This window comes from Leucoraja erinacea, chromosome 17 (genome assembly GCF_028641065.1).
Source record: "Leucoraja erinacea ecotype New England chromosome 17, Leri_hhj_1, whole genome shotgun sequence".
Taxonomy (NCBI): Eukaryota; Metazoa; Chordata; class Chondrichthyes; order Rajiformes; family Rajidae; genus Leucoraja; species Leucoraja erinaceus.
In genome coordinates, this window is record NC_073393.1 from 14,472,142 (window position 1) to 14,496,316 (window position 24,175).

Here is a 24,175-nt window from a genome sequence, read left to right on the forward strand (position 1 = left end):
TCTGTGAGCTCACCAGCCGGAGATCTTGCATGTTTCACGCAACATACAAGGTGTGAAGGGATGTAAGTCTCTGGGGCAAGGTTGTGAGTGACTCACTGCAAGGGGGGTCTTGGGAGCCGGAGCAAGTAGCGGGTAAGAGAATCGTATCAAGAACATTTATTTGTCATATTGATCAGGTATAAGCTGAATCAATGAAATTCTTACTTGCTGAAGCTTCACAGGCACAGTTAATTGAAGAAAAAAACCCAATAAAACATCATTTATTCTAAGTAAACTAGACCATGATAGATCAAAAACCAAAATACCTAAAGCAACCACAATTGTGCAAAATCTGTAGTGGTTCTAAAATGTCAACATTCCACACCTGCGTCAAAAGAGGCCTATGAAGCAAACAGTGTGTGTACGATTCAACATTACAATTGCCTTTTTACACAAAGGGTGCTGCGTTTATGGAATGAGTTGCCAGAGGAGATAGTTGAGGCAGGTACTATCAGAACATTTAAGGGACATTTGGCCAGGTACATGGATAGGATAGGTTTAGAAGGTTATGGGCCAAGTGTGGGCAGGTTGTACACGTGTAGATGGACCACGTTGGTCAGCATGGGCAAGTTGGGCCGAGGGGCCTGTTTCCACGCTGTATGACTCAGTGGCATCGAATGGTGGGTGCTGCACACCTTTGGGTATCACTGTGCAGATACAGGGTCCCGTGAATCAGTGTCAGAAAGAGAGGATCTGGAGCAAGAATCGTGGGTTTTGAGCAACTCTCCATTTATAGGAGGCAGCCTGTTTCAGGATTACCCAGTAACATCCTTCATTTGAAAAACCTTGTTGGCCAGTTCAAATTATTTTCTTTATCTCAGCAATTTCACCTTTAATTATACATTCCAAGAAATTCCCTAATCCATTTGTTAAATAAAGCTGCTTCTAATTACTTGGGTCAGCTCTGTTTGGAAACTAATATTATGTAGGGCACTTGCCAACAAAATGCATTCCCAACAGATTCCTGCAATCTCATTTTTATAGTCTTCTATTATTTATTCACATATCCCTGGGGGATCCTCAATCTATCCCTCAGTCCCTGCCCATTAACCTTTCAGCTTAACTCAATTTTTTTAATTATTTCTCATCTCATGGAACAATTTAGCATTTACTTAAAAATATTCCTGCTTCTTATAAACACCGATTTAAATTTATGCTTACTGTCCCACTAATTTCTTCTGGTAACAGAAATTGTGGACTTGGTGCAGCTCATACAGTATATATCACCACCATTCCAATAAAGTTGGAGGTTGAGACAAGGGATTTGATTGGAACGGACATTCCTGATGGGTCTTAACAGGATGGATGCGGGGAGGATGTTTCCTTTGTGGAAACATCTAGAACAAGAGCTCACAGCTTAAAACTAGGGGATCTTCCTCTGACACAGACAAAGAGAGACATGTTTTTCTCAGCAAGTTGTTGAAACTCTTCGTCAAAGGATAGTGAAGTCTTTGAATGCTCTTAATAGATAAGTAGATAGATACTTGATACACTGGGTATGTGGAAGTGAGTAGGTTACAGGGAAATAAAAAGAAAATGAGATTAATGCAGTATTCTGGAAACAGCAGAGATTTGATGGGCCAAAAGGCCACCTTCTGTGATGTTTGGTGGACTGTGTGGGGTGGGAGGACCCGTTGCTCCTTCCGTGCAGCAGGTGGCGCTGCACAGGACCAAGGGAGATGTTTTGTATATATTCGTTTTCTCCTGTCTGTGTGTGTGTGTGTGTGCAGCCATTCTGAGTAGTATTGCTGCCAGCATTGAGCAAAGCATTAAAGACTTCTGTTGTAAATTAAAGACTCTCAAGTTTTGTGCAGACCTAGAAAACGAACACGAAACCTTCCATGTTGTAAGAAAATATGGAAAAATAGGAAAAGGGTGAAAGATTACCAGGACGGGTCTAGAATGTAGGTTGATTAGTCGTAATCTTTGAGATGGGGGAGCAGGTTTGAGGGGCCTATTCCTGCTCATAGTTTGTATCAATACGTGAGTCACTATACGTCTTTCGCTGGGAACCTCATCTGATTTTTAAGAATTTTCTTATCACAAATATTTTTGTAAAATATTTCATTGATCATTTCAACATTTTTGAGGCATCCCTGTTTGTGCTTTTTCAACGTTCTCAGTCAAAGTTGCTAGAACGAAAGATATAATAATATGCAAAGCCGTTTTGAAGGGCCATTACTGGATGTGTTGCCAAGTGGCAAGGATGAGGAATGTACTGAGCACCAATACACTCCTGTATTATGTAACTCTTGCACATACTGAAAATTTGTTCAACTCATTCATATATTTCCGATGGGGCTGCCCAGCAAACACTGAGCCATCACAGTGCACTCTCACTCTGTTCCTCTTTCCTGACAGTTACACACTCCTGAGAGTAGCCTCACTCACCCATTCCCTCTTGAATGCTGTTTCACTCAGGCACTCCCTTCCATGGTATTCCCATTTAGTTTCTGCTCCTGCATATATGTCAATCTCTACCTAGTGCCCAGGCACACAGTTTCTCCCTGCTGGCTGTGGTCTCACTCACTTATAACCATATAACAATTACAGCACGGAAACAGGCCATCTCGGCCCTACAAGTCCGTGCCGAACAACTTTTTTTTGTTTTCCCCTTAGTCCCACCTGCCTGCACTCATACCATAACCCTCCATTCCCTTCTCATCCATATGCCTATCCAATTTATTTTTAAATGATACCAATGAACCTGCCTCCACCACTTCCACTGGAAGCTCATTCCACACCGCTACCACTCTCTGAGTAAAGAAGTTCCCCCTCATATTACCCCTAAGCTTCTGTCCCTTAATTCTGAAGTCATGTCCTCTTGTTTGAATCTTCCCTATTCTCAAAGGGAAAAGCTTGTCCACATCAACTCTGTCTATCCCTCTCATCATTTTAAAGACCTCTATCAAGTCCCCCCTTAACCTTCTGCGCTCCAGAGAATAAAGACCTAACTTATTCAACCTATCTCTGTAACTTAGTTGTTGAAACCCAGGCAACATTCTAGTAAACCTCCCCTGTACTCTATTTTGTTGACATCCTTCCTATAATTGGGCGACCAAAATTGTACACCATACTCCAGATTTGGTCTCACCAATGCCTTGTACAATTTTAACATTACATCCCAGCTTCTATACTCAATGCTCTGATTTATAAAGGCTAGCATACCAAAAGCTTTCTTTACCACCCTATCTATATGAGATTCCACCTTCAAGGAACTATGCACGGTTATACCCAGACCCCTCTGTTCAACTGTATTCTTCAATTCCGTACCATTTACCATGTACGTCCTATTTTGATTTGTCCTGCCAAGGTGTAGCACCTCACATTTATCAGCATTAAACTCCATCTGCCATCTTTCAGCCCATTCTTCCAAATGGCCTAAATCACTCTGTAGACTTTGGAAATCCTCTTCATTATCCACAACACCCCCTATCTTGGTATAATCTGCATACTTACTAATTCAATTTACCACACCTTCATCCAGATCATTGATGTACATGACAAACAACAAAGGACCCAACACAGATCCCTGAGGCACCCCACTAGTCACCTGCCTCCAACCCGATAAACAGCCATCCACCATTACCCTCTGGCTTCTCCCATTCAGCCACTGTTGAATCCATCTTGCTATTCCTGCATTTATACCCAACAGTTGAACCTTCTTAACCAACCTTCCATGAGGAACCTTGTCAAAGGCCTTACTAAAGTCCATATAGACAACATCCACTGCTTTACCCTCGTCAATTTCCCTAGTAACCTCTTCAAAAAATTCAAGAAGATTAGTCAAACATGACCTTCCAGGCACAAATCCATGTTGACTGTTCCTAATCAGACCCTGTTTATCTAGATGCTTATATATATTATCTCTAAGTATCTTTTCCATTAATTTGCCCACCACTGAAGTCAAACTAACAGGTCTATAATTGCTAGGTTTACTCTTAGAACCCTTTTTAAACAATGGAACAACATGCGCAGTACGCCAATCCTCGGGCACTATTCCCGTTTCTAATGACATTTGAAATATTTCTGTTATAGCCCCTGCTATTTCTAAGCTAACTTCCCTCAATGTCCTAGGGAATATCCTGTCAGGACATGGAGACTTATCCACTTTTATATTTTTCAAAGGTGTCAGTACTTCTTTTTCTTTGAACCTCATAGTATCCATAGCTACTCTACTTGCTTCTAGCCTTTCTCCAATCAAAAACCTCTCAACCCTAGGTCCAGTTCTGACCCTCTCCATAATTATATTGAAACTAATGGTATTGTGATCACTGGACCCAAAGTGCTCCCCAACGCATACCTCCGCCACCTAACCTGTCTCATTTCCTAACAGGAGGTCCAGCACTGCCTCTCCTCTAGTAGGTACCTCTATGTATTGCTGCAAAAAACTATCCTGCACACATTTTACAAACTCCAACCCATCCAGCCCATTTACAGAATGTGTTCCCAGTCTATGTGTGGAAAGTTGAAATCTCCCACAATCACTACCTTGTGCTTACTACTAATATCTGCTATCTCCTTACATATTTGCTCTTCCAATTCTCGTTCCCTGTTTGGCGGTCTATAATACACCCCTATAAGTGTTGCTACACCTTTCCCACTTCTCAATTCCACCCGAATAGCCTCCCTAGATGAGCCCTCCAATCTATCCTGCCAAAGCACTGCTGTAACATAGAAACATAGAAACATAGAAAGTAGGCGCGAGAGCAGACCACCAGGTCCATCGAGCCCGCACCGCCATTCGCTCATGGCTGAACACTAAACAGACACACTTACCCACAAACAGTAGACACAAGACACAGAACACAAGACACTACCCTCCCCTTTATACCGCTATCACCCCTCTCCACCCCAAGAACTTCGTGATCTCCTGGGGGAGGCAAAAAACCGGATAAAAACCCAGGTCCAATTCGGGAAAAAAATCCGGGAATCTACTGTAATATCTTCCCTGACTAGCAATGCAACACCTCCACCTCTTGCCCCTCCAATTCTATCACACCTGAAGCAACAAAATCCTGGAATATTTAGTTTCCAATCACAGCCCTCCTGCAACCACGTTTCACTGATCGCCACAACATCATACTTCCAGGTGTCTATCCAGACTCGAAGCTCGTCGACTTTTCTTACAATGCTCCTAGCATTAAAATATGCACATTTAAGAAACCCCCCGTCTCTTATTCTCTGTTTATTTCCTTTTTTTTCTTTCTCCTCTTGAATATTCCCTCCTGAATATTTTATCACCAGATCCCAGGTCGCAAGCATAGTATCGTCAATCTCTAGTTCCTGAGGGTAATCTTGCTCTAACAGTCCCTCCTGAGTGTAATCTCCCTCAATTCGTCTGCTCCCAAGAGGAGTGTCACACAATCATTCTTCTCTAGTGTAGGGCCAATTGGTCTCTCTTCTAGTGTCACTCAGTCACTCTTCCCCATAGTGTTACAGTCTCTCGCTCCCAAATGCAAAATCACTCTGTCTCATTGGCATCATTATGCCTCTCCCTCCCTAGAACATCTATGTCTCTCCCTCCCGAGAACAGTGTCAGTCAGTCTGCCCTCCCGACTATAGCATCATTCAATCTCTCTCCCTGAGTATGCTGTCACTTAGTTTCTCCCCTCCGAGCACAGTCTCACCCTATTTTTCTATCCGAGTGTGCTCACTCAATTACAGCCTCCTGTCTGTCATCTCCCTCCTGAATGTTGTGCACTAAATATCTCTTCTTAACTATAACCTCACTCTCTCCCTCCAAAGTGAAGGTTTAGTTAGACAATCCCTCTGAGGTATGGTGCCACTTAGTCGCATCCTCCTGCATGTAACTCACTGTCAGAACCTCCATCCCAGAGTGGAGTCTGCGTTCAGTCCCCTGTCAATGCTCTGACCTTTTGCTGAGCCTCCTCTGGCCCTCTGGTGATCAATAGACATTCCCACCCCATAACACCTACCTTTACAAAAAGGGCTCCCTTGGCTGCCAGCGAGTCGCTTCCTTTCCCATTGGGATAGCTCTGAAATTCAACGTCTAAAATTGGGTAGCGGCTGGCAAAAAAGAGACCGCTGTTTAAAAACTTGAAGCTGCAGCAGCGTCGCCAAGCGTAGGTCCCCACATCGTACAGCACGTACTGGAAGTAGGGGTTCAGCTGCGCTTTCAATCTCTCCGCCGATCGCTTGTCGAAGACCTCCTGCAGGCAGAGGAAGTCCAGGTTGGCGGGAAAGAAGGCCGACAGCTCATGGTCAAAGTTCTCACCATGGTGTCTCTTTTTCTTCACGGATGACTTCTTCATGACCGAGGCCTTGTGGACAAACTTGTTATTGGAGGTGGTGCCACTGTCTGTCATCCCATCAATGATCCTGAACTTGATCAGGGATTCTCTGGACGTATTGTTGCTATCCAGGCTGCTCCTGTCTCCTTCCTTCTGCCTGTGGTTTGGGGTCTGGTCGTTTTGGTCCTCAGTCTCAACTTCTCCCGGCTCCGTGGGCTGGGTTATGGTGACCTGCACACTGCAGGCGTCTGCCTCCTTGCCAGCCGAAGACGTTGCCTCCTCACTGCAGATGCGGACAATGCAGGAGTTGCTGTCCCCATCGCTCTGCTCCCAGCCCAGCTTGGAGTCCTTGCTGTCCTCGCTGCAGTTTCCAATGAAGTTGTCCCCTTTGTAATCCATGGAGGAAGTCCTCTTGATCCCCGTGCTGTTTGCCCGGTTGTTCTCATTGGGGTGCGGGCAGACCAGGCTGCTCCAGCTTGCAGCACTAATGGATGTGTTGGTCGGGGAGTCGATGTAAATCTTAATCTGGGGCCGGCTGGCACCGTTCCGGATTCTCCTGCCCACCTCGCAGGACCTCAGCTGGGTGTTGGAGAGGTTGTTGAAGCGGGCCAAAGAATCAGGCAGGAGGCAGACATTGGCTGTGGCGAAGCAGAAGCTCTTGCCACCCAATGCCTTCCAGTTGCCCGGCCCTGTTGCCCCACCGGTCTCAGAGCCATCCTCAAACTTTGAGTAAACATAGGGTCTGCGGGCAGACTGGAGAGGGGCCCAGATCACAAAACCCACCAGTGCGAATGGGAGGGAGGTGAGCAGCAAAGCCAGGCAGACAGGAATGACAATGGTGAGACAGAGTGCCCTCAGGTAGCATGGATCATCTCCCCTTTGATGTTTCTCATAGGTGGTAGGCAGGAAGGACACCAACAACCGGTCGGCAAACCAGTAGCAAGGAAATATGAGCCCCCAGGCCAGGGAGTGAAGGGTTTGTAGGAAGGAATTTGGAAAAGCAGACGTGTACAAAACCATGGCAACAGAATGATGGCTGCAATTTATGAGCTCCTACATCATGCCCGAGCCATCACTGTGTCAATAAACATCTCAGATGATCCTGGCATTAATCATCTGGGAGACAACTTCATCATTTTCTTTTCAAGGGTATATGAAGAAGGATAAATGGCTGTGATTAATGAGAGGCGTCTCACAAATCGGCACACATAGGTTCCATTCAAGTTTGGTTTCCGTTGATCCATCCAAAGTCCATGGGAAATATTTCTGCTTCCAACCTCATTTCTTGGAATGGCAGCAGGAAAGCACCTGCAGGAAAAGCAGAAAGGGAAATCATCAGAGACATCGTTGTGCCCACAGAGGGTGATTATATTTTCATTCTGTTAAATACAATGCTTACAATACCCGTGGCACAGGTGCTCAACAGATGCGTTTATGTTTTACGTGGCTGTTCTCCTGGAATTCAGACCGAAAGTGAGTGTATTTGTACAGCCCCATCGCAAGACATGAGCAGTGATCCTCTTAGACACTGAAGGTTCACTATGAATAATCAGATGAGTTATTAGAGGTTGACAATCAATAACTGTCTAACACAGGAGCATCAACAACTGCCTAAGGCATGAAAGATTCACAATCAACAACTGTCTGAAATGCAAGAGCTTCACTATCAACATCTCTGATGCACTAGGGCTTCATTGTTAACGATCCACTGAGACTCAAGTCATTCACTATCAACAATCCCTTCTTGAGGGTTCATTATCAATAACCTGAAGATACAAAAGGTTATTTTTATTGTTACCATGGAGGGATAAAGATGTTCCCTATGGACAAAATGTTTCCTATCAATGAGACACATGATGTTCCCTACCAACAATTATATGAAGCATGAGGCCCAGTATAAACAACCAGCTGAGGCACAAGCAATTTACTATCGGCCAAAACCACCCAAGTATGAAACACTAATCATACCAGACATGAGAGGTTCACAATCAATGACCATCTGAGACATGAGAGGTTTGCTACTGACAAACGCTTGTGCTACAAGAGGTTCACAGTCAAGACATGTGACTGAGTTTCACATAAACAGCTGGCTGAAATGTGAGAGTCCCGTATCACCAACTGTCAGAAGCCTCACACATCCCAATAACCATCAGGGAGAGGAGAATGTCATCCATCTGGAATGACTCAACTACTCTGCTAGTCTGTAAAATAACAGGATCATATCACTAGTGTGCTGCACTGTTACTTCAATGGTCTGCCACATTATAATTTAGATTATATCATAAGTGTTAATACAACAGAATTGTAAGGAGTGTACAGGGCCCTAGTGAGACCACACCTGGAGTACTGTGTGCAGTTTTGGTCCCTAATTTGAGGAAGGATATTCTTGCTATTGAGGGAGTGCAGCGTAGGTTTACAAGGTTAATTCCCGGGATGGCAGGACTGTCATATGCTGAGAGAATGGAGCAGCTGGGATTGTACACTCTGGAGTTTAGAAGGATGAGAGGATGTCTCATTGAAACATATAAGATTGTTAAGTGTTTGGAGACGTTAGAGGCAGGAAACATGTTCCTGATGTTGGGGGAGTCCAGAACCAAGGGCCACAGTTTAAGAATAAGGAGTAAGCCATTTAGAACGGAGACGAGGAAACACTTTTTCTCACAGAAAGTAGTGAGTGTGGAATTATCTGCCTCAGAGGGCAGTGGAGGCAGGTTCTCTGGATGCTTTCAAGAGAGAGCTAGATAGGGCTCTTAAAAATAGCGGAGTCAGGGGATATGGGGAGAAGGCAGGGTACTGATTGGGGATGATCGGGGTACTGATTGGGGATGATCAACCATGATCACATGAATGGTGGTGCTGGCTCGAAGGGCCGAATGGCCTACTCCTGCACCTATTGTCTATTGTCTATAAAATGGATAGGAGACGTTTCAGGTTGGGACCCTTCTTCAGACTGAGTATGGGGGATGGGGGGGGGCACTGAAAATAAGAAAAAACAGGGGTCGGCAAATTGGGGCCGGCAATTGATGAACTCACGCAAGGAGGTTCCCTGATCAGCTGATTGTTGTATTTATTGTTATATCTAAATGGCTAGACCGGTAACATTGTAGAGTGATATAATGGGAGCAGGTAGTAATGCCCACCAGGTTTGTTTTGACATTCAAGCATCTATTTACACCAATGCTATTTTATTGTCCCCATATTCATATTCACTGTTGCAATTAACCTCTCAATCTGCATGTCTTTGGGATTTTTGGTGGAAATCGGTGCATCCGGAAGAACCCCATGTGATCAAAGCAAGAATGTGTAAAGCCCACATAGACTCCACTGGAGGTCAGGATTGAACCTAAGTCTCTGGAACTGTTAGGCAGCAGCTCCACTTGCTGTGCTGCTGTGACACCCACATTGTAATATGTCATTGCCGTGTTAAATTGTGACTGCTGTTATATCAACATTTAATGTTCATCTTAATATAATTTAAGCAAAATACAGTTTTTTTCTCCTGTATCCGCTGTTATGAAACATTATTGGTTTACTGAGCTACATCTTGTCACCATCTCTTTTCATTGTTGCCATGGGCTATCTTATCAAAGAAACCATAGTAACACATCATTCTACGTACAGCATATTATGTACCTTTGGTGTGTTGCACCACAGTGTAGTATTGCAGTATCAATATTGTACTTCAGTGAAATCCAATATTACAATATCATCAGTGTATTCTGTTGCACTATGCCAGCACTGTATCTTTGTAATATATGATCATTATATCATTAGCAGTTGTGTGGTAAAACAGCACTAACATATCATTAATGCATTGCACAGTACAGCAACATTATACATTGTTATTACACTGATAGACAACATTACTATATAGTGTGCATTCTCCTGCCATTAGATTACTAATAGATGTGTTCTAAACCGCTATTAACCACTAATCAGCTCTTCTTCCTAACAATTACTATCAGATACTCAACCTACGGTTCCATAGGCAGGCATCCTGAATGCTCACTGTGCTCCTCATTACCCCATGCCCTTTGGCCAACTTTCTGCCACCGTCCCACTGTGAAGTGAATGTCTCTACTGACTGATGCTGTGTATGGTAGAAGGCAGTTTCAGTCCCATGCCTCGAGACCAGCTCAGCAGTCCAAGTTCACTGAAACTGTGTGCATTATCTTTTTGTTTCCAAAAGGCTGAATCAGGAAGGGTTGCTGAAAAAGGGTCGGTGGCCGTTTCCATGCATAAAATATTGACAACAGTACGGATTTTTCTTTGAGGATTATGTCGATAAGATGAAAGGGCAATGAGTTATCTTTCCAAGAGCTCCCTTTGCTGTTCTGAAGAGAACGATATTCAATTAGCCAAGGAAGGTCTCAAGCTTCCAGAGGGCATATGTTCAGCAAGAAAACACCTAATGATCTCTCCTCATGTTATCTGTTACAAATTCACAAGAGAAAATTAGTACAAACCACCTATACATTCTTTCCTTCCAATAACTCAGGAATGGGAAAAGAGTCCACTGGCTGATTTGTTTTCCTGAGTGAAGGAGACCGAAGGGAAGGCCTGATAGACGTAGATGAATTTATGAGAGACATAAACAAGGCAGATAATCAGAATCTTTTTTTCCCAGGGTCGTGATGACAAAAAGGCATAGGATTGAGGTGAGTTCTAAAGGGGATTTGAGGGGAAACTTGATTTTTTTTTTTACACAGAGGAAGCCTGAGGTAGAAGCAGGAATCCACAATTTAAACTGTACTTGTATACTTCACGAGCCACAACCTGAAATTCCAAGGATTTGGTGCTTGAGGTTGAATTAGGCTGGGGAGCTCTTCTTCAGTCAGCAATTATGATAGGCCAAATCATCTCCTCCTGTGTACATTTTATCTAAGATCTTTTTAAATGAATATTTCAGTGTTTCATCCAGTAATTCATCCTTCCACTCCCCAGTGGGATTATGAATCATTCACAGAGGCCCACTCTTTGGTTAATCCACCATTTATTGTAACTCACTGGCGTAGGAATAGACCCCTCATCACTCCAACTGATGTTGTCTGTTAAAACCGATAACGGCTGCAGGGAGGTAAAGCAAGAGGCAGGGAGTGGCCAGGCAGGGCAGGGCAGGGCAGGGGTGGGGAGCAGATAAAGCTTTAGCCTGTTTGCGAAACATTTCACAAGAGCGCCAGAATTAAATTACTTTGTGTTGGTAAAAAGGCAACTTTTTACAGCAGCTTTAATATACAAGCTTACCTTCATTAATATGAAGCCGAATGGGACAAGGTGCAGAAGTACTGAATGAAGAGTGAGCCGCTGTTGAGATCGATTAAATGCAGGCACTCATTTGGAGTGATGAAGGCTGCCTTTGTCAGTCACACAGTTATGAACAGTTTCATTAATAGTTCTTTGCCAAGTTCGTTAAATAGTTAATTCATCTGGGTTTAGAGGTATCAATGATGCTCTGTAGCCGATTATTCTGACCTTAGACAACCACAGAAGTGCACACAAGGTCTGGCTGAGGCAGTGGGCGGTTAACAGCAATCTGTCGAGTCACCTTTAAAGCTAATATAACTCTTTAAAAATCAGATTTAAATTCTTATCAGAATGTTGATTAATACAAAGTTATCCACTTTGGGAGGAAAACAAGATTGGTATCGTTTCTGAGTGTTAAGTAAATTATGAAAGTTTGGGAAATGTTAATGTACATAGGAAGCTGAGCGTTCTTGGAAACCAGTCACGGGGAGTTTAGAATCAGTGGTCATAGGATTCAGGTTAAGGCATTTGGGGTTGGGATGATAAAAAACTTCTTCACTCAGAGGGTGATGAACCTGTGGAATGCTATACTACAAAAGACTGTGGAGGCCAGGCCACTAACTACATTTACAAGGGAGATAAACAATTCTGGACATATAAAACACGGGGAGAGAGTGGGAAAACAGTGACAGTATTAAGATACAAGATCAGCCGTGACCATGTTGAATGGTGAAGCACGCTTGAAGGACTAAATGGCCTGCTCCTGCTTCTCTTTTTTAATGTTTGTTTTTGTATCTTTGTATTTATCCCCTTTTTTACTTCATCTCTCTCATTCTCTTCAGCTGTACAACTCTCCCTAAACTCTATGACTTCCTAAATCTGGCTCTTGGGAATGCCTTCAGATTCTGACAAGCTCCACAACTTATCCCTAACCTACTCTGACTCTCTTATTTCCCTCTTTTAACCTTCATCTTAAAGCCATCCACTTAGGTGAAGCTATCGGTCAGCAATTTAACTAAGCTGAGATTTGCCTGAAATGTTCTCGTGTGTAGGAACAGATATCTCTCTCTCGTTCTCTCTCTCTCTCTCCCCCCTTCATTCTCTCTGTGTTGAGATCCAAAGCTACAAATAAATATTAATGTGGGTCACATAAAGGCCAGTCTTTCTATCCTGTTACATAATTCCTATTTTCTGGAATATGGACAGCTAAAACCATGCTGTTGTCTTCACAGAACCTAGAAGCAAAAATAATGAGGCAAAACAATCTGCAGGATACCTGCCTGGGGCACCGTAGCAACAACTGGGAAATTGTGTATTCCCAAATCATTCAGATTTAAAGGTAACACGTGCAAGGTTATGAGTACCCAGTTTCCTGGTGCGTTTGCCTGGTGTGTACTGGGAGTAGGCAACAAAGAATGAAGCCTTGTTATTCCACACAAACTGTTAACACTGACATCTTACTAATCCACTGCTATTTGCTGCAACTGTTCACCAGATTGGGTAGCCTCCACATTTGAGGCAGCACAGTGGCGCAGTGGCCTGTCCCACTTGGGCGTCATTTGCGCGTCATTTACGCAACATCCTAAAAATTGGTTGGCGTGTCATGACGCATGCATGGCGCATGGTGAGGAGTGGTGGCATATGCAGTAACGCGCGGCACCCCAGGATTTTGCAGTACTCATAATCCTCGCACGCCACATGCGTGACGAATCCCTTGCGCACGCTGACGTACTGATGGCGTACGCTGACGGCGTACGTATAGCGCGTGGTGACACATAGTTACGCATGGTGCCGCACAAACACTGCCTATGCTAATTTATTATGCTTCACTGTGCATCAACATCCGTAACCATGTGCCGCCCGTACGCCGTCGGGCGCCATTTGCGTGTCATTAGAGCGCCGCACCACGTGACCAGCCGGGTATAAAGCGCGCATAGTTTTTAAACATTTTTACCATAGTATCTTTGATTTTTACTGGGAAAATCCTTGCCACAGAGATCGGACTAAGTACGAACGACATCGCAAATGTCTCCCAAAAGAAGCAGGGCCCTCGAGAGCACTTGGCGCACGACTGTCGTACTGCTAGACAATTTTCGCGCGACAGTCACTACCGGCCTGTCACGTAAATGACGCGCAAATGATGCCCATGTGGGACAGGCCCTTGACTGCCTTACAGCACCAGAGACCGAATTCAATCCTGACTACGCAACATCCTAAAAATTGGTTGGCGTGTCATGACGCATGCATGGCGCATGGTGAGGCGTGGTGGCATATGCAGTGATGCGCGGTAACGCTGTCTGTACAGAGTTTGTACGTTCTCCACGTGATCGCGTGGGTTTTCTCTGGGAGCTCCGCACTCCTCACACACTCAAAAGACATACAAGTTTGTAATTGGCTAGTGTTAGTGTACGAGGATCGTTGGTCGGCATGGACTTGGTGGGCCGAAGGGTCTGTTTCTCTAAACTAAACTAAAAATAATTTTAAAAAGTGTGCAGGATCAATGCACAGGCATGCAGGGAACTATCAGAGGCAAACCATCAAGGATGGATTGGAATTAGGGATTCCACATTTTGCAAACCCAATAAGGTCATTGATGAATCACTTTTTGTATCCAGGTCACTTGATTGTTGTTGGGTGTTGTGGGGATCGGGGCTTGGGCGGGGGGGTGAGGGTTGGTAACTGATTGAGTTGAAGGGTCTATGTTCATTTTCATCTTTTTGTCAGTTATTCTTACAACCAAATATTCAACGAATGTTAAAGAATATCACTCTGAGACAGATGTAATTAAATGCAACCCAGGTAACAGAGAGCTTTCACAGCACAAAATGTCCAAACATAATATCCCATTGAACTAAGGAGGTTCTGCTGCTCTGGGGAGTCTGAACGCTACATCTGTGCAGCAGTCCAGTGTTTCATTATGGTCAAAGTACAATCTCTGGAACCTATCCAACTTTACGTGAGCGAGCTGTCATTCTGAATCAATAGAGAAGGCTGAAGACTGGAATAGTTTTAAATCATTCTAGAGTTCAATAAACAGAGGCTTTTCTGTAAAAGAGGCTGTCACAGAGAGAAACAGCATGGAAACAGACCCCATAGGGCCCATCAAGTATGTGCTCTCCCCCCCCCCCCCCCCCTCCCCCAGATTCTGCACAGTAGGGGTAATTTACAGTGGGAAATTTACCTACCAATCAATACATTTTTGGGATGTGGGTGGAAACTGGAATACCCAGAGGAAACCTACAGTGACAGTGAGAACATGAGAATCTGCAGACAACACCCAAGGTCAGGATTGAACCCACAAGACGGCTGCTCTACCCACTGCACCGTTATGGGGCTCAATGCTTTAAACAGTTAACTTGATGATAGCATGGGGCAACGCTGCCAAATCTACTTTATTTTAATTAATTGCTCAATGCTTGTGGATTATGTTAGAAAGTTTGGAAGGAATACGTCGATGTATTAATTAGCTAATTGGCAGAATTATTTTTCTGACAGGTTCAAAGAAATATACTCCGGACATTTGGTACTTCAGATTTCCAGATTTGGCAGCCTTCGTGTTTTCTGAAATGCCTCTCCGTCACACAGCACACCGCAGCGGGCTGTCAGCAAGTGCAGCTCAGCAGATAATATCTCTGATGCCCAGATTATCCCCTAAATCATAACCTCACAGCTGGTTTAGCAGCGTCACTGAAACCAGACACTCTTCAGGAACAGTCAGGCAACGATTTATTAAATAAAAAGAAAGGATTCAGTTTTGTTAATCCTTAAAAGATTAAATTGTAATCGATGCTTTGGATGCATGGATCGTCACGAGTCGTGATGAAAGGGCAGTTGGACTGTGTTGGGATGAATGTCTCTCCTGACTCTCTATGGTCAATGGGGGATTAAGTTGTCCCAAGCAAAGTTACATGTGAAAACATGAGTTTCCGATATCATGGGATGCAACCCCCTCCCAATGAAATATGAACTTAAGTAGTACTCCTGTGAATTGCCGCACTAAAATGGCAATGTGTAACAATATCAGCATATAAACTATGAGGCCTCTGATGAAGGGTATCTGAACTGAAACGTTAACTGTTTCTTTCTCCACATATGCTGCCTGATATGATGCGCGTTTTCAATGAACTCTGTTTTTATTTCAGATTTCCAGCTTTTTACGTTGATTTTCCAAGTATCACGCTGATCCACGTTAAGGGGATTGAGGGCTGACATCTAAATGCTTGGCGCAGGAGGTGAGTTTGAAGGAACGCCGTGAAGAAACAGGGGATAAAAAGAAAAGTGAGGTTTAGGGAATAAACTGGAGACCCAGGATCTCAGAAGTTGAGGGCAGTTGAGGGAATTGTGGAGTAATGATATTCAATGCTGACTGGTAGATGGGTATTGAGCTGTAGCTGAGCTGTGCAGAGGTGAGAAAGGCAGAGCAGGTTTACAAAGGGAGGGGGGAACGATTGGTAAGAAGGTTGAGAATATTAATATCTAATTTAAATGTTACAGTGTAAATATATTTTCAGCAGTGCGATACAACTTGGCTTGACTACCTCGGACTCTTTTCAAACCCATCTGGACTTAGTTGCAATGTTTAGACAAACTTGCACACAGAGGCCTCTGTCTTTTTTGGCGAGGAAAAGGGGAGTTCCAAGCGGGCTGCAATCCACAATTTGCTGCCTGCCATGGACCAGAAGCATAAACACAGGTAAGTCCCCCGCTGTGGTGCTGCAGCCACAGAGGGAAAGTTGATAACTCAAAATGTTACAATTTATATATGAAGGAGGTACTGTCTAGGGCCTTTCAGTTGTACAAATCCATATAAAAGGATTTGCAGATCCTCAGCATGTCCGTCTGCAAGGATGTTACTGATCCGTCCTCTTCCATAAGGCTGTTCATCACACAGTTCCCCCTGCGAACTTTATGGAAGAAGAGGCATGAGCACGTCTCATCCTGCTCCACATGGCGGACCCTGGATCGGAAGATGATCTTGGAGGATTCGGAGGTAAAGAGCCGAGCTTGCCAGCCCTTCAACTCTCTAAGTACCTCCCTCACATCCAACCCTCTCGACTGCAGAAGGAGCAGTTGCTGCAAATCTGTCTGGAGTCTGGACCAACCACTGACCCTAGAGGAGCTGACTGGCTCCATCTATTCCTTTGACTCGAGTAAAACTCCCGGAAGCGATGGCTTACTGGCCGAGTTGTATTCTGTGGGACTGGGTAGGCCCAGACCATGTACAATGACATGCTTCTAGCCGGCAGCATGTCAAAACATGTGATGGAATACACACTTTTCAGATCTAGTTATAGCTGGTGATAGGAAGGGGTAAGATCACGGGTCTAGGATTGAGAATAAGTTTCTGTTTCTGAACTGAATGACTCTTGGCACTATTTGATAAACACCCCTCGGCACAATCCTTCGATAGTCAATTAAGTGTTATTGTAATTGTTCATTACACTGTATATCCTTATTGCATTCTAGCAGGCTACCTGATTCAGTACATAAATGTTCTACAGACTGTGTTAAAATAGCTAATGTTAGGAGAGGGGTCAAAGATCACACAACAACAAAGCTAAAGAAGGTGACAAGAAGATTAGTTAAACCAGAACTGTGGAATTCTCTACCAAGAGGATTGATGAAGCTGAAATATTAAGTACAGGCACAGTTGAAATTAATCAGGGTTTGGACCACTGGGGAATTAAAGGAAGTGGGGAAAAGGTAAGAAAGTTTAGTGGAGACCAAAGATCAGCCATGATCCTATTGAGAGATGGAGAAACCTCTGTGGCCCAACCCGGCTCTTATTTTGTCTAAATGTGGATTAAAAGATGTTATGCCTGAGGCTTTAAAAGGCTGCAGGCTGTTGGAAAAGCAGACTCCTGTGGGAGGTAAAGAAATCTGCTAGTTTAATCTTCTGGAAAGAATAAAATAATGTTAGTGATGCTGTGATGTACTGTAGTTTTACCGATACAGAGTGAGGAAACACTCATTGTGAAGCTCGGGAAAGGCTTCACTGACATATACTTACAGTGAGTCATTCTCACTTAGTAAAGCCAACCCTGAGACATTTTCACTCACAAAGTTATATAATCATAGAGCTCTACAGCATGGTAACAGGCACTTTGACCTAACTTGTCCATGCCAATTAAGTTGGCATTCTGGGCTCGTCCCATTTGCCACGTTTGCTCATAGCCCTCTAAATCCTTCCTTTGCATTTATCTGTCCAAATGTCTTTTGAAAGTTGTAATTGTATCCGCTGCTGCAACTTCTTCTGACAGCACATTCTAGATACAGACTACCCTCCAAGGGAAAAGGTTGTCCTGCGGTACCTCTTAAATTTCTCTCCTCTCACCTTACAAGGCCTTTTTCCTTCACTCCATAGATGCTCTCTAGGTTTAGCATCCTCTATTCTGAAAAAGACAGTACGCATTCCCTTTATCCATGCTCCTCACCCCAAAGACAAATGTCCCAGCCTATCCAGCCTCTCCTTCTTATTCAAGTAAGCAAGTACCGTATAGGTAATACACGGTGAATCCTTTCTACACTATTTCCAACTTAATAACACATTTCCAATAAGTGTGCAACCAGAACGGCACTCCAAATATATTCTCAACTATTACTTGTATCATGATGTCCCAATTTTTATACTCTGTATCATTCCCAATGAAGGCAAGTGTGCCAAATGCCTTTGTCATCATCCTCTCCACCTGCAATGCCACTTTTAGGGAATAGTGCACCTGTACTCCTAGATCTCACTGCTCCACAACACTCTCCAGGGCTCTACCATTAACTGTGCAAGTCCTGCCCTGGTTTGATAGATCAAAGTGTCACACCTCACAGTTGTCAGAATTAAATGTAATTTGCCATTCCTTGACCCAATTGATTCAGATCCTGTTATAAACTTTGGTATCCTTCCTCACTTTCCATTATACCTCCAATGCTGTTGTCATCTGCAAACAATGTTGCCTATAATTGTCATCCAAATCTTTAATGTAGACAAACAGTCCACCCATCAGTAGCTAGACAAAAATGCTGGAGAAACTCAGCAGGTGAGGCAGCATCAATGGAGCGAAGGAAATAGGCAATGTTTCGGGTTGAGACATCGCCTTTTTCCTTCGATCCATAGATGCTGCCTCACCCGCTGAGTTTCTCCAGCATTTTTGTCTACCTTCGATTTTCCAGCATCTGCAGTTCCTTCTTAAACATTTTGTCTACCCATCAGTGATCCTTGCAGCACACCACTGATCACAGGCCACTATTCAGTAAAACAACCCTCCAAAATGACCCTTTGACTCCCTCTCCAAGCCAATTTTGAAACCAATTGGCCAGCTCAACCCCTTCCCAGAACTTTCCCTCCTCTACTCATCAATCCTTTGGTGGCCTGTTCAAAAAACTCTTAGCAGATTCTTGAGATAGGTTTTTCCACACAGAAAGCCATGTTGATTATCTTCAATCTGTCCCTGCCAGTGCAAATGTTGATAGATCCTGTCTCTCAGAAACCCCTCCAACAACCTTTTCACGTTGTCATCAGGCTCACTGGCCTGTAGTTCCTAGGCTTATTCTTGCTGCATTTTCTTAAATAAAAGTACAACATTAGCCACCCTCTTATCTCTGGAACTTCACCTATGGCTAAAGCTGATGTAAATATCTCGACAAGGTCTTCCACACTGTCTTCCACAGCTTCCAACAAGGTCCGAGGATGCACTTGATCAGGCCCTAGGGATTTATCCATGTTACACACTTTACAACTGCCGACATCCCCTCTTTAGCAATTCGTATATGTCTAAGATTCAGTAAAGCTCAGCGTGTTCTCACTCAAAGAGTGCCATCTATCCAGGCAGGAATTTTGCTGCAGGCCATCTCACATTCAACTCTATGTGCAGCCCTATACCTGTAAGAATAAGACACTGGTCTCTACTGTAATAATAAGGCACTGATGACTGCTGATAGGACCTGTCATGAGTGCAGAGAACGACAGAGTGAATTGGTTAGTAACTTATCTAAGCTTATAACAACACAGAAGAGAGCTATTTTAGACTGTCAAATCAATGCTGGCTCCCAGAGGAGCAATCCCATTACTACTATTACCCCTTCCTTATTTCCCTGTATCTTTACAATGTAATCCCTCTCATATAAGCCTCCTTTGATTTTTTGATTATCAATAACCTGCATTAAATAATAATTTATTGACATATGGGGATTGCCAACCCATCTGGAAGAGAATACTCTTATTATTCAGGCGTTCACAAAACATATACATTGTAAACGTATACAACGTATATTTCCTGGTGGATGCAAAACGTATTCCTTTTACCTATAACCCTATCACAATAATATCATTTCGGATCATTATCCATTACCTTTCTCCTTAAAATTAGAAGGAATGTATAATAAAAAAAGCGTTCTGGAGATTCAACCCACAAATACTAACTGAACCAAGTTGGTGTGACTATCTGAAGCTACAGATGAAAATATTCTTTGAGACAAACGATACACCTGGTATTTCTGCAACATTATTGTGGGAAACTTTCAAAGGCCTTTATCAGAGGCTGTATTATCTCATACCAAGCTTTTCAAAACAAGAGAAACAGGTCGGAACAATTGGAACTAGAAAAACAGATTAAACAGCTTGACTTAGAAAATGCGATTGACCCAACCACTGCAAAACATAACAAGATAGCCGCATTAAAATTTAAATTAAATTAGATCCTTTCTGCAAAAATTGTTAGGATATTTCAATATACTAAGCAAAAAAACTTTGAATTTGGTGACAAACCACACAAACTTCTGGCAAGCCAACTTTGCAAATCAGAGAAGGATCACAGTATTCAAAAAATTAGATCAGAAAAAGGATAGTTGCTTACACTGCCTAAAGATATTAATGAAATATTACAGACCAGAAGATATTAGCCAAGACTTTGGCACGTAGATTAAGCCTGCTTATTAGTAAATTAATACATCCAGATCAAACTGGGTTTATACCTAATCGACATTCGTTTTATAATTTGAGACGTTTGTTTAATATAATATACTCGCATAAAACGACAAACGAAGATTTAACAATTATTTCTCTAGACGCAGAAAAAGCTTTCGACCAAGTGGAATGGGCTTATCTTTTCACAGTGTTTGAAAAATTCCAATTAGGAGAAAACTTCATTTCATGGGTGAAGCTGTTATATACTAATCCGACAGCCAGAATACTGACAAACCAAATTCTTTCATCTAATTTTCATCTAAATTTCACTTATCCAGGTGTAACAGACAAGGATGCGCCCTTTCACCAATGTTATTTGCTTTAGCCATAGAACCCCTTGCAGAAAGTATTAGATTACATTCGGGCATTCAGTTGAAAGGAAATAGTAAAAATTGGAAAGAGCCTTGGTTTTCAAGGAAAATTGGACACTTGGTTCGGAAAAAGAGAGAGATCTACAATAATTATAGGCAGCATGGAGTAAATGAGGTGCTTGAGGAGTATAAAGAATGTAAAAAGAATCTTAAGAAAGAAATTGGAAAAGCTAAAAGAAGATATGAGGTTGCTTTGGCAAGTAAGATGAAAGTAAATCCAAAGGGTTTCTACAGCTATATTAATAGCAAATTGATAACGAGGGATAAAATTGGTCCATTAGAGAGTCAGAGTGGACAGCTATCTACAGAGCCAAAAGAGATGGGGGGAGATATTGAACAATTTATTTTCTTCGGTATTCACCAAGGAGAAGGATATTGAATTATGTGAGGTAAGGGAAACAAGAAGAGTAGCTATGGAAACTATGAGATTCAAAGAAGAGGAAGTACTGACACTTTTGAAAAATATAAAAGTGGATAAGTCTCCAGGTCCTGACAGGATATTCCCTAGGACATTGAGGGAAGTTAGTGTAGAAATAGCAGGGACTATGACAGAACTATTTCAATTGTCATTAGAAACGGGAATAGTGCCGGAGGATTGGCGTACTGTGCATGTTGTTCCATTGTTTAAAAAGGGTTCTAAGAGTAAACCTAGCAATTATAGACCTGTTAGTTTGACGTCAGTGGTGGGCAAATTAATGGAAAGGATACTTAGAGATAATATCTATAAGCATCTGGATAAACAGTGTCAGATTAGGAACAGTCAACATGGATTTGTGCCTGGAAGGTCATGTTTGACTAATCTTCTTGAATTTTTTGAAGAGGTTACTTGGGAAATTGATGAGGGTAAAGCAGTGGATGTTGTCTATATGGACTTCAGTAAGGCCTTTGACAAGGTTCCTCATGGAAGGTTGGTTAAGAAGGTTCAATTGTTGGGTATTAATGGTGGAGTAGTAAGATGGCTGAATGGGAGATGCCAGAGAGTAATGGTGGATAGCTGTTTGTCAGGTTGGAGGCCGGTGACTAGTGGGGTACCACAGGGATCTGTGTTGGGTCCACTGTTGTTTGTCATGTACATCAATGATCTGGATGATGGTGTGGTAAATGGGATTAGTAAGTATGCAGATGATACTAAGATAGGTGGTGTTGTGGATAATGAAGTAGATTTTCAAAGTCTACAGAGAGATTTAGGCCATTTGGAAGAATGGGCTGAAAGATGGCAGATAGAGTTTAATGCTGATAAGTGTGAGGTGCTACATCTTGGCAGGACAAATCAAAATAGGACGTACATGGTAAATGGTAGGGAATTGAGGAATGCAGTTGAACAGAGGGATCTAGGAATAACTGTGCGCAGTTCCCTGAAGGTGGAATCTCATGTAGATAGGGTGGTAAAGAAAGTTTTTGGTGTGCTGGCCTTTATAAATCAGAGCATTGAGTATAGAAGTTGGGATGTAATGTTAAAATTGTCCAATAATAACTTTATTTATAAATAATAATAACTTTATTTATAAAGCACTTTAAACAACTGCAGTTGCCACAAAGTGCTGTACATGAGAACTCATGGACATGAAGTTATTACAAACCATTAAAAACCGTAAAACAAAGGACTATAAAACAGTAAAAATTAAAAGACATTAAAAGCACTAAAAACAGGAGCAATGTCTCAGCCAGTGTCGAAAGCCAGAGAATAAAAATAAGTTTTTAGGGTGGATTTTAAGATGGACAGTGAGGGGGCCTGTCTGATGTGCAACGGCAAGGTGTTCCAGAGTGCCGGAGCAGCAACAGAAAAGGCTCTATCCCCTCTGAGCTTCCGCTTAGACCTTGGTACCTCAAGGGAGCAGCTGATCAGCTGACCTGAGGCACCGGGCAGGAGCGTATGGGTGGAGCAGCTCAGAGAGGTAAGGCGGGGCGAGCCCATTCAATGATTTAAAAACAAATAAAATAATTTTAAAATGAACTTGAAAGTGCACTGGGAGCCAGTGAAGGGAGGCCAAAATTGGTGTAATGTGCTCCCTCTTTCGAGTTCCGGTTAAAAGGTGAGCGGCAGCATTTTGAACCAGCTGGAGACGAGCCAATGAAGCTGGTGCGACTCCAGAGTAGAGTGCGTTACAGTAATCCAGCCTAGATGTAATAAATGGATTACTGTTTCAAAATGCTGCCGCTCGAGAATGGGCTTCACCTTTGCCAGCTTCCTTAGGTGAAAGAAGCTGGACTTAACCACCGCGCCTATTTGTTTATCTAGTTTAAAATCACCGTCCATCCTAAAACCCAGGTTTAAAACTGTTGGCTTTACGGACAATGCCAGTGGACCCAAGTCAACAAAGGTAGGTTCACGGCAGTCATTGGGGCCAAACAAAATCACCTCTGTCTTTTTTTCATTAAGTCCCAGAAAGTTTAAGGCCATCCAGGACTTAATGTCCTCAAGACAAGACAGAAGTGATTTTTGAGAATAGTCGTCTTCCTTTCCGAGTGGCATATATAACTGGCTATCATCTGCGTAAAAGTGAAAGGAGATGCCATGCCTTCTTAAAATTGAGCCCAGAGGAAGTAGGTATAGAGAGAAGAGCAGGGGCCCTAAAATTGAGCCCAGTGGAACCCCATGTGCCAAGGGAGCGGAGGAGGATTCAAAGCCAGCAAGGCTTACACGCATGGTTCTGTCTGCCAGATAGGACCTGAACCATCCCAGGGCACTGTCACAGATGCCCACTTGGTGCTGTAATCGGGAAATTAAAATTCCATGGTCCACTGTATCGAAGGCGGCAGATAGGTCCAGCAAGACAAGAACCACATAATTACCGGAGTCGTTTGCCAGGAGGATGTCGTTAAAAACCCTTAGCAGAGCTGACTCTGTGCTATGCATAGCTTTGAATCCAGACTGGAAAACCTCCTGAATATTGTGCTTGTCCAGGAAGAGTTTCAGCTGAGCATAAACTACTTTCTCCATGATTTTAGAGATAAATGGCAGCTTGGAGATCGGCCTAAAATTGGCCAGAACAGTTTGATCCAGGCCAGGTTTCTTAAGTAGTGGTTGCACTACTGCATGTTTAAAATTTTCGGGGACAACCCCAGAACACAAGCTACTGTTTATGATGGCGAGAACCGACTGCCCTATACTTGGGAAAACCTCTTTAAAAAGAAGAGGAGGGACAGCATCACAAGGGGAACCCGACGGCTTGATATGGCTAACCACATCCTCTAGACCCGACAATGTCAGAGGCACAAACTTATCGAATGCCACCAGGCATGGGGCCGGAACAGAGGGGTCAGAGGCAGGAGCTGAGATGAGAGCCCTTATAGAAACAACCTTATTGATA

At 43.2% G+C, this 24,175-nt stretch overlaps 1 protein-coding gene across 5 annotated transcripts in view; it reads right to left on the minus strand.

The window, feature by feature from the left end:
* The window catches only part of smpd3 (sphingomyelin phosphodiesterase 3), a 166,383-nt gene that overhangs the window by 36,488 nt on the left and 105,720 nt on the right, over positions 1-24,175 (minus strand). For 4 of the 5 annotated variants that reach the window (XM_055648619.1, XM_055648617.1, XM_055648616.1 and 1 more), the window contains one exon: positions 5,979-7,601. In XM_055648619.1, the coding sequence (XP_055504594.1) occupies positions 5,979-7,313 (1,335 nt within the window). In that variant the 5' untranslated portion in view covers positions 7,314-7,601. Of the gene's footprint in view, positions 1-5,978; positions 9,255-24,175 lie in introns of those variants that run through there. The other variant, XM_055648618.1, reaches the window with a different exon arrangement.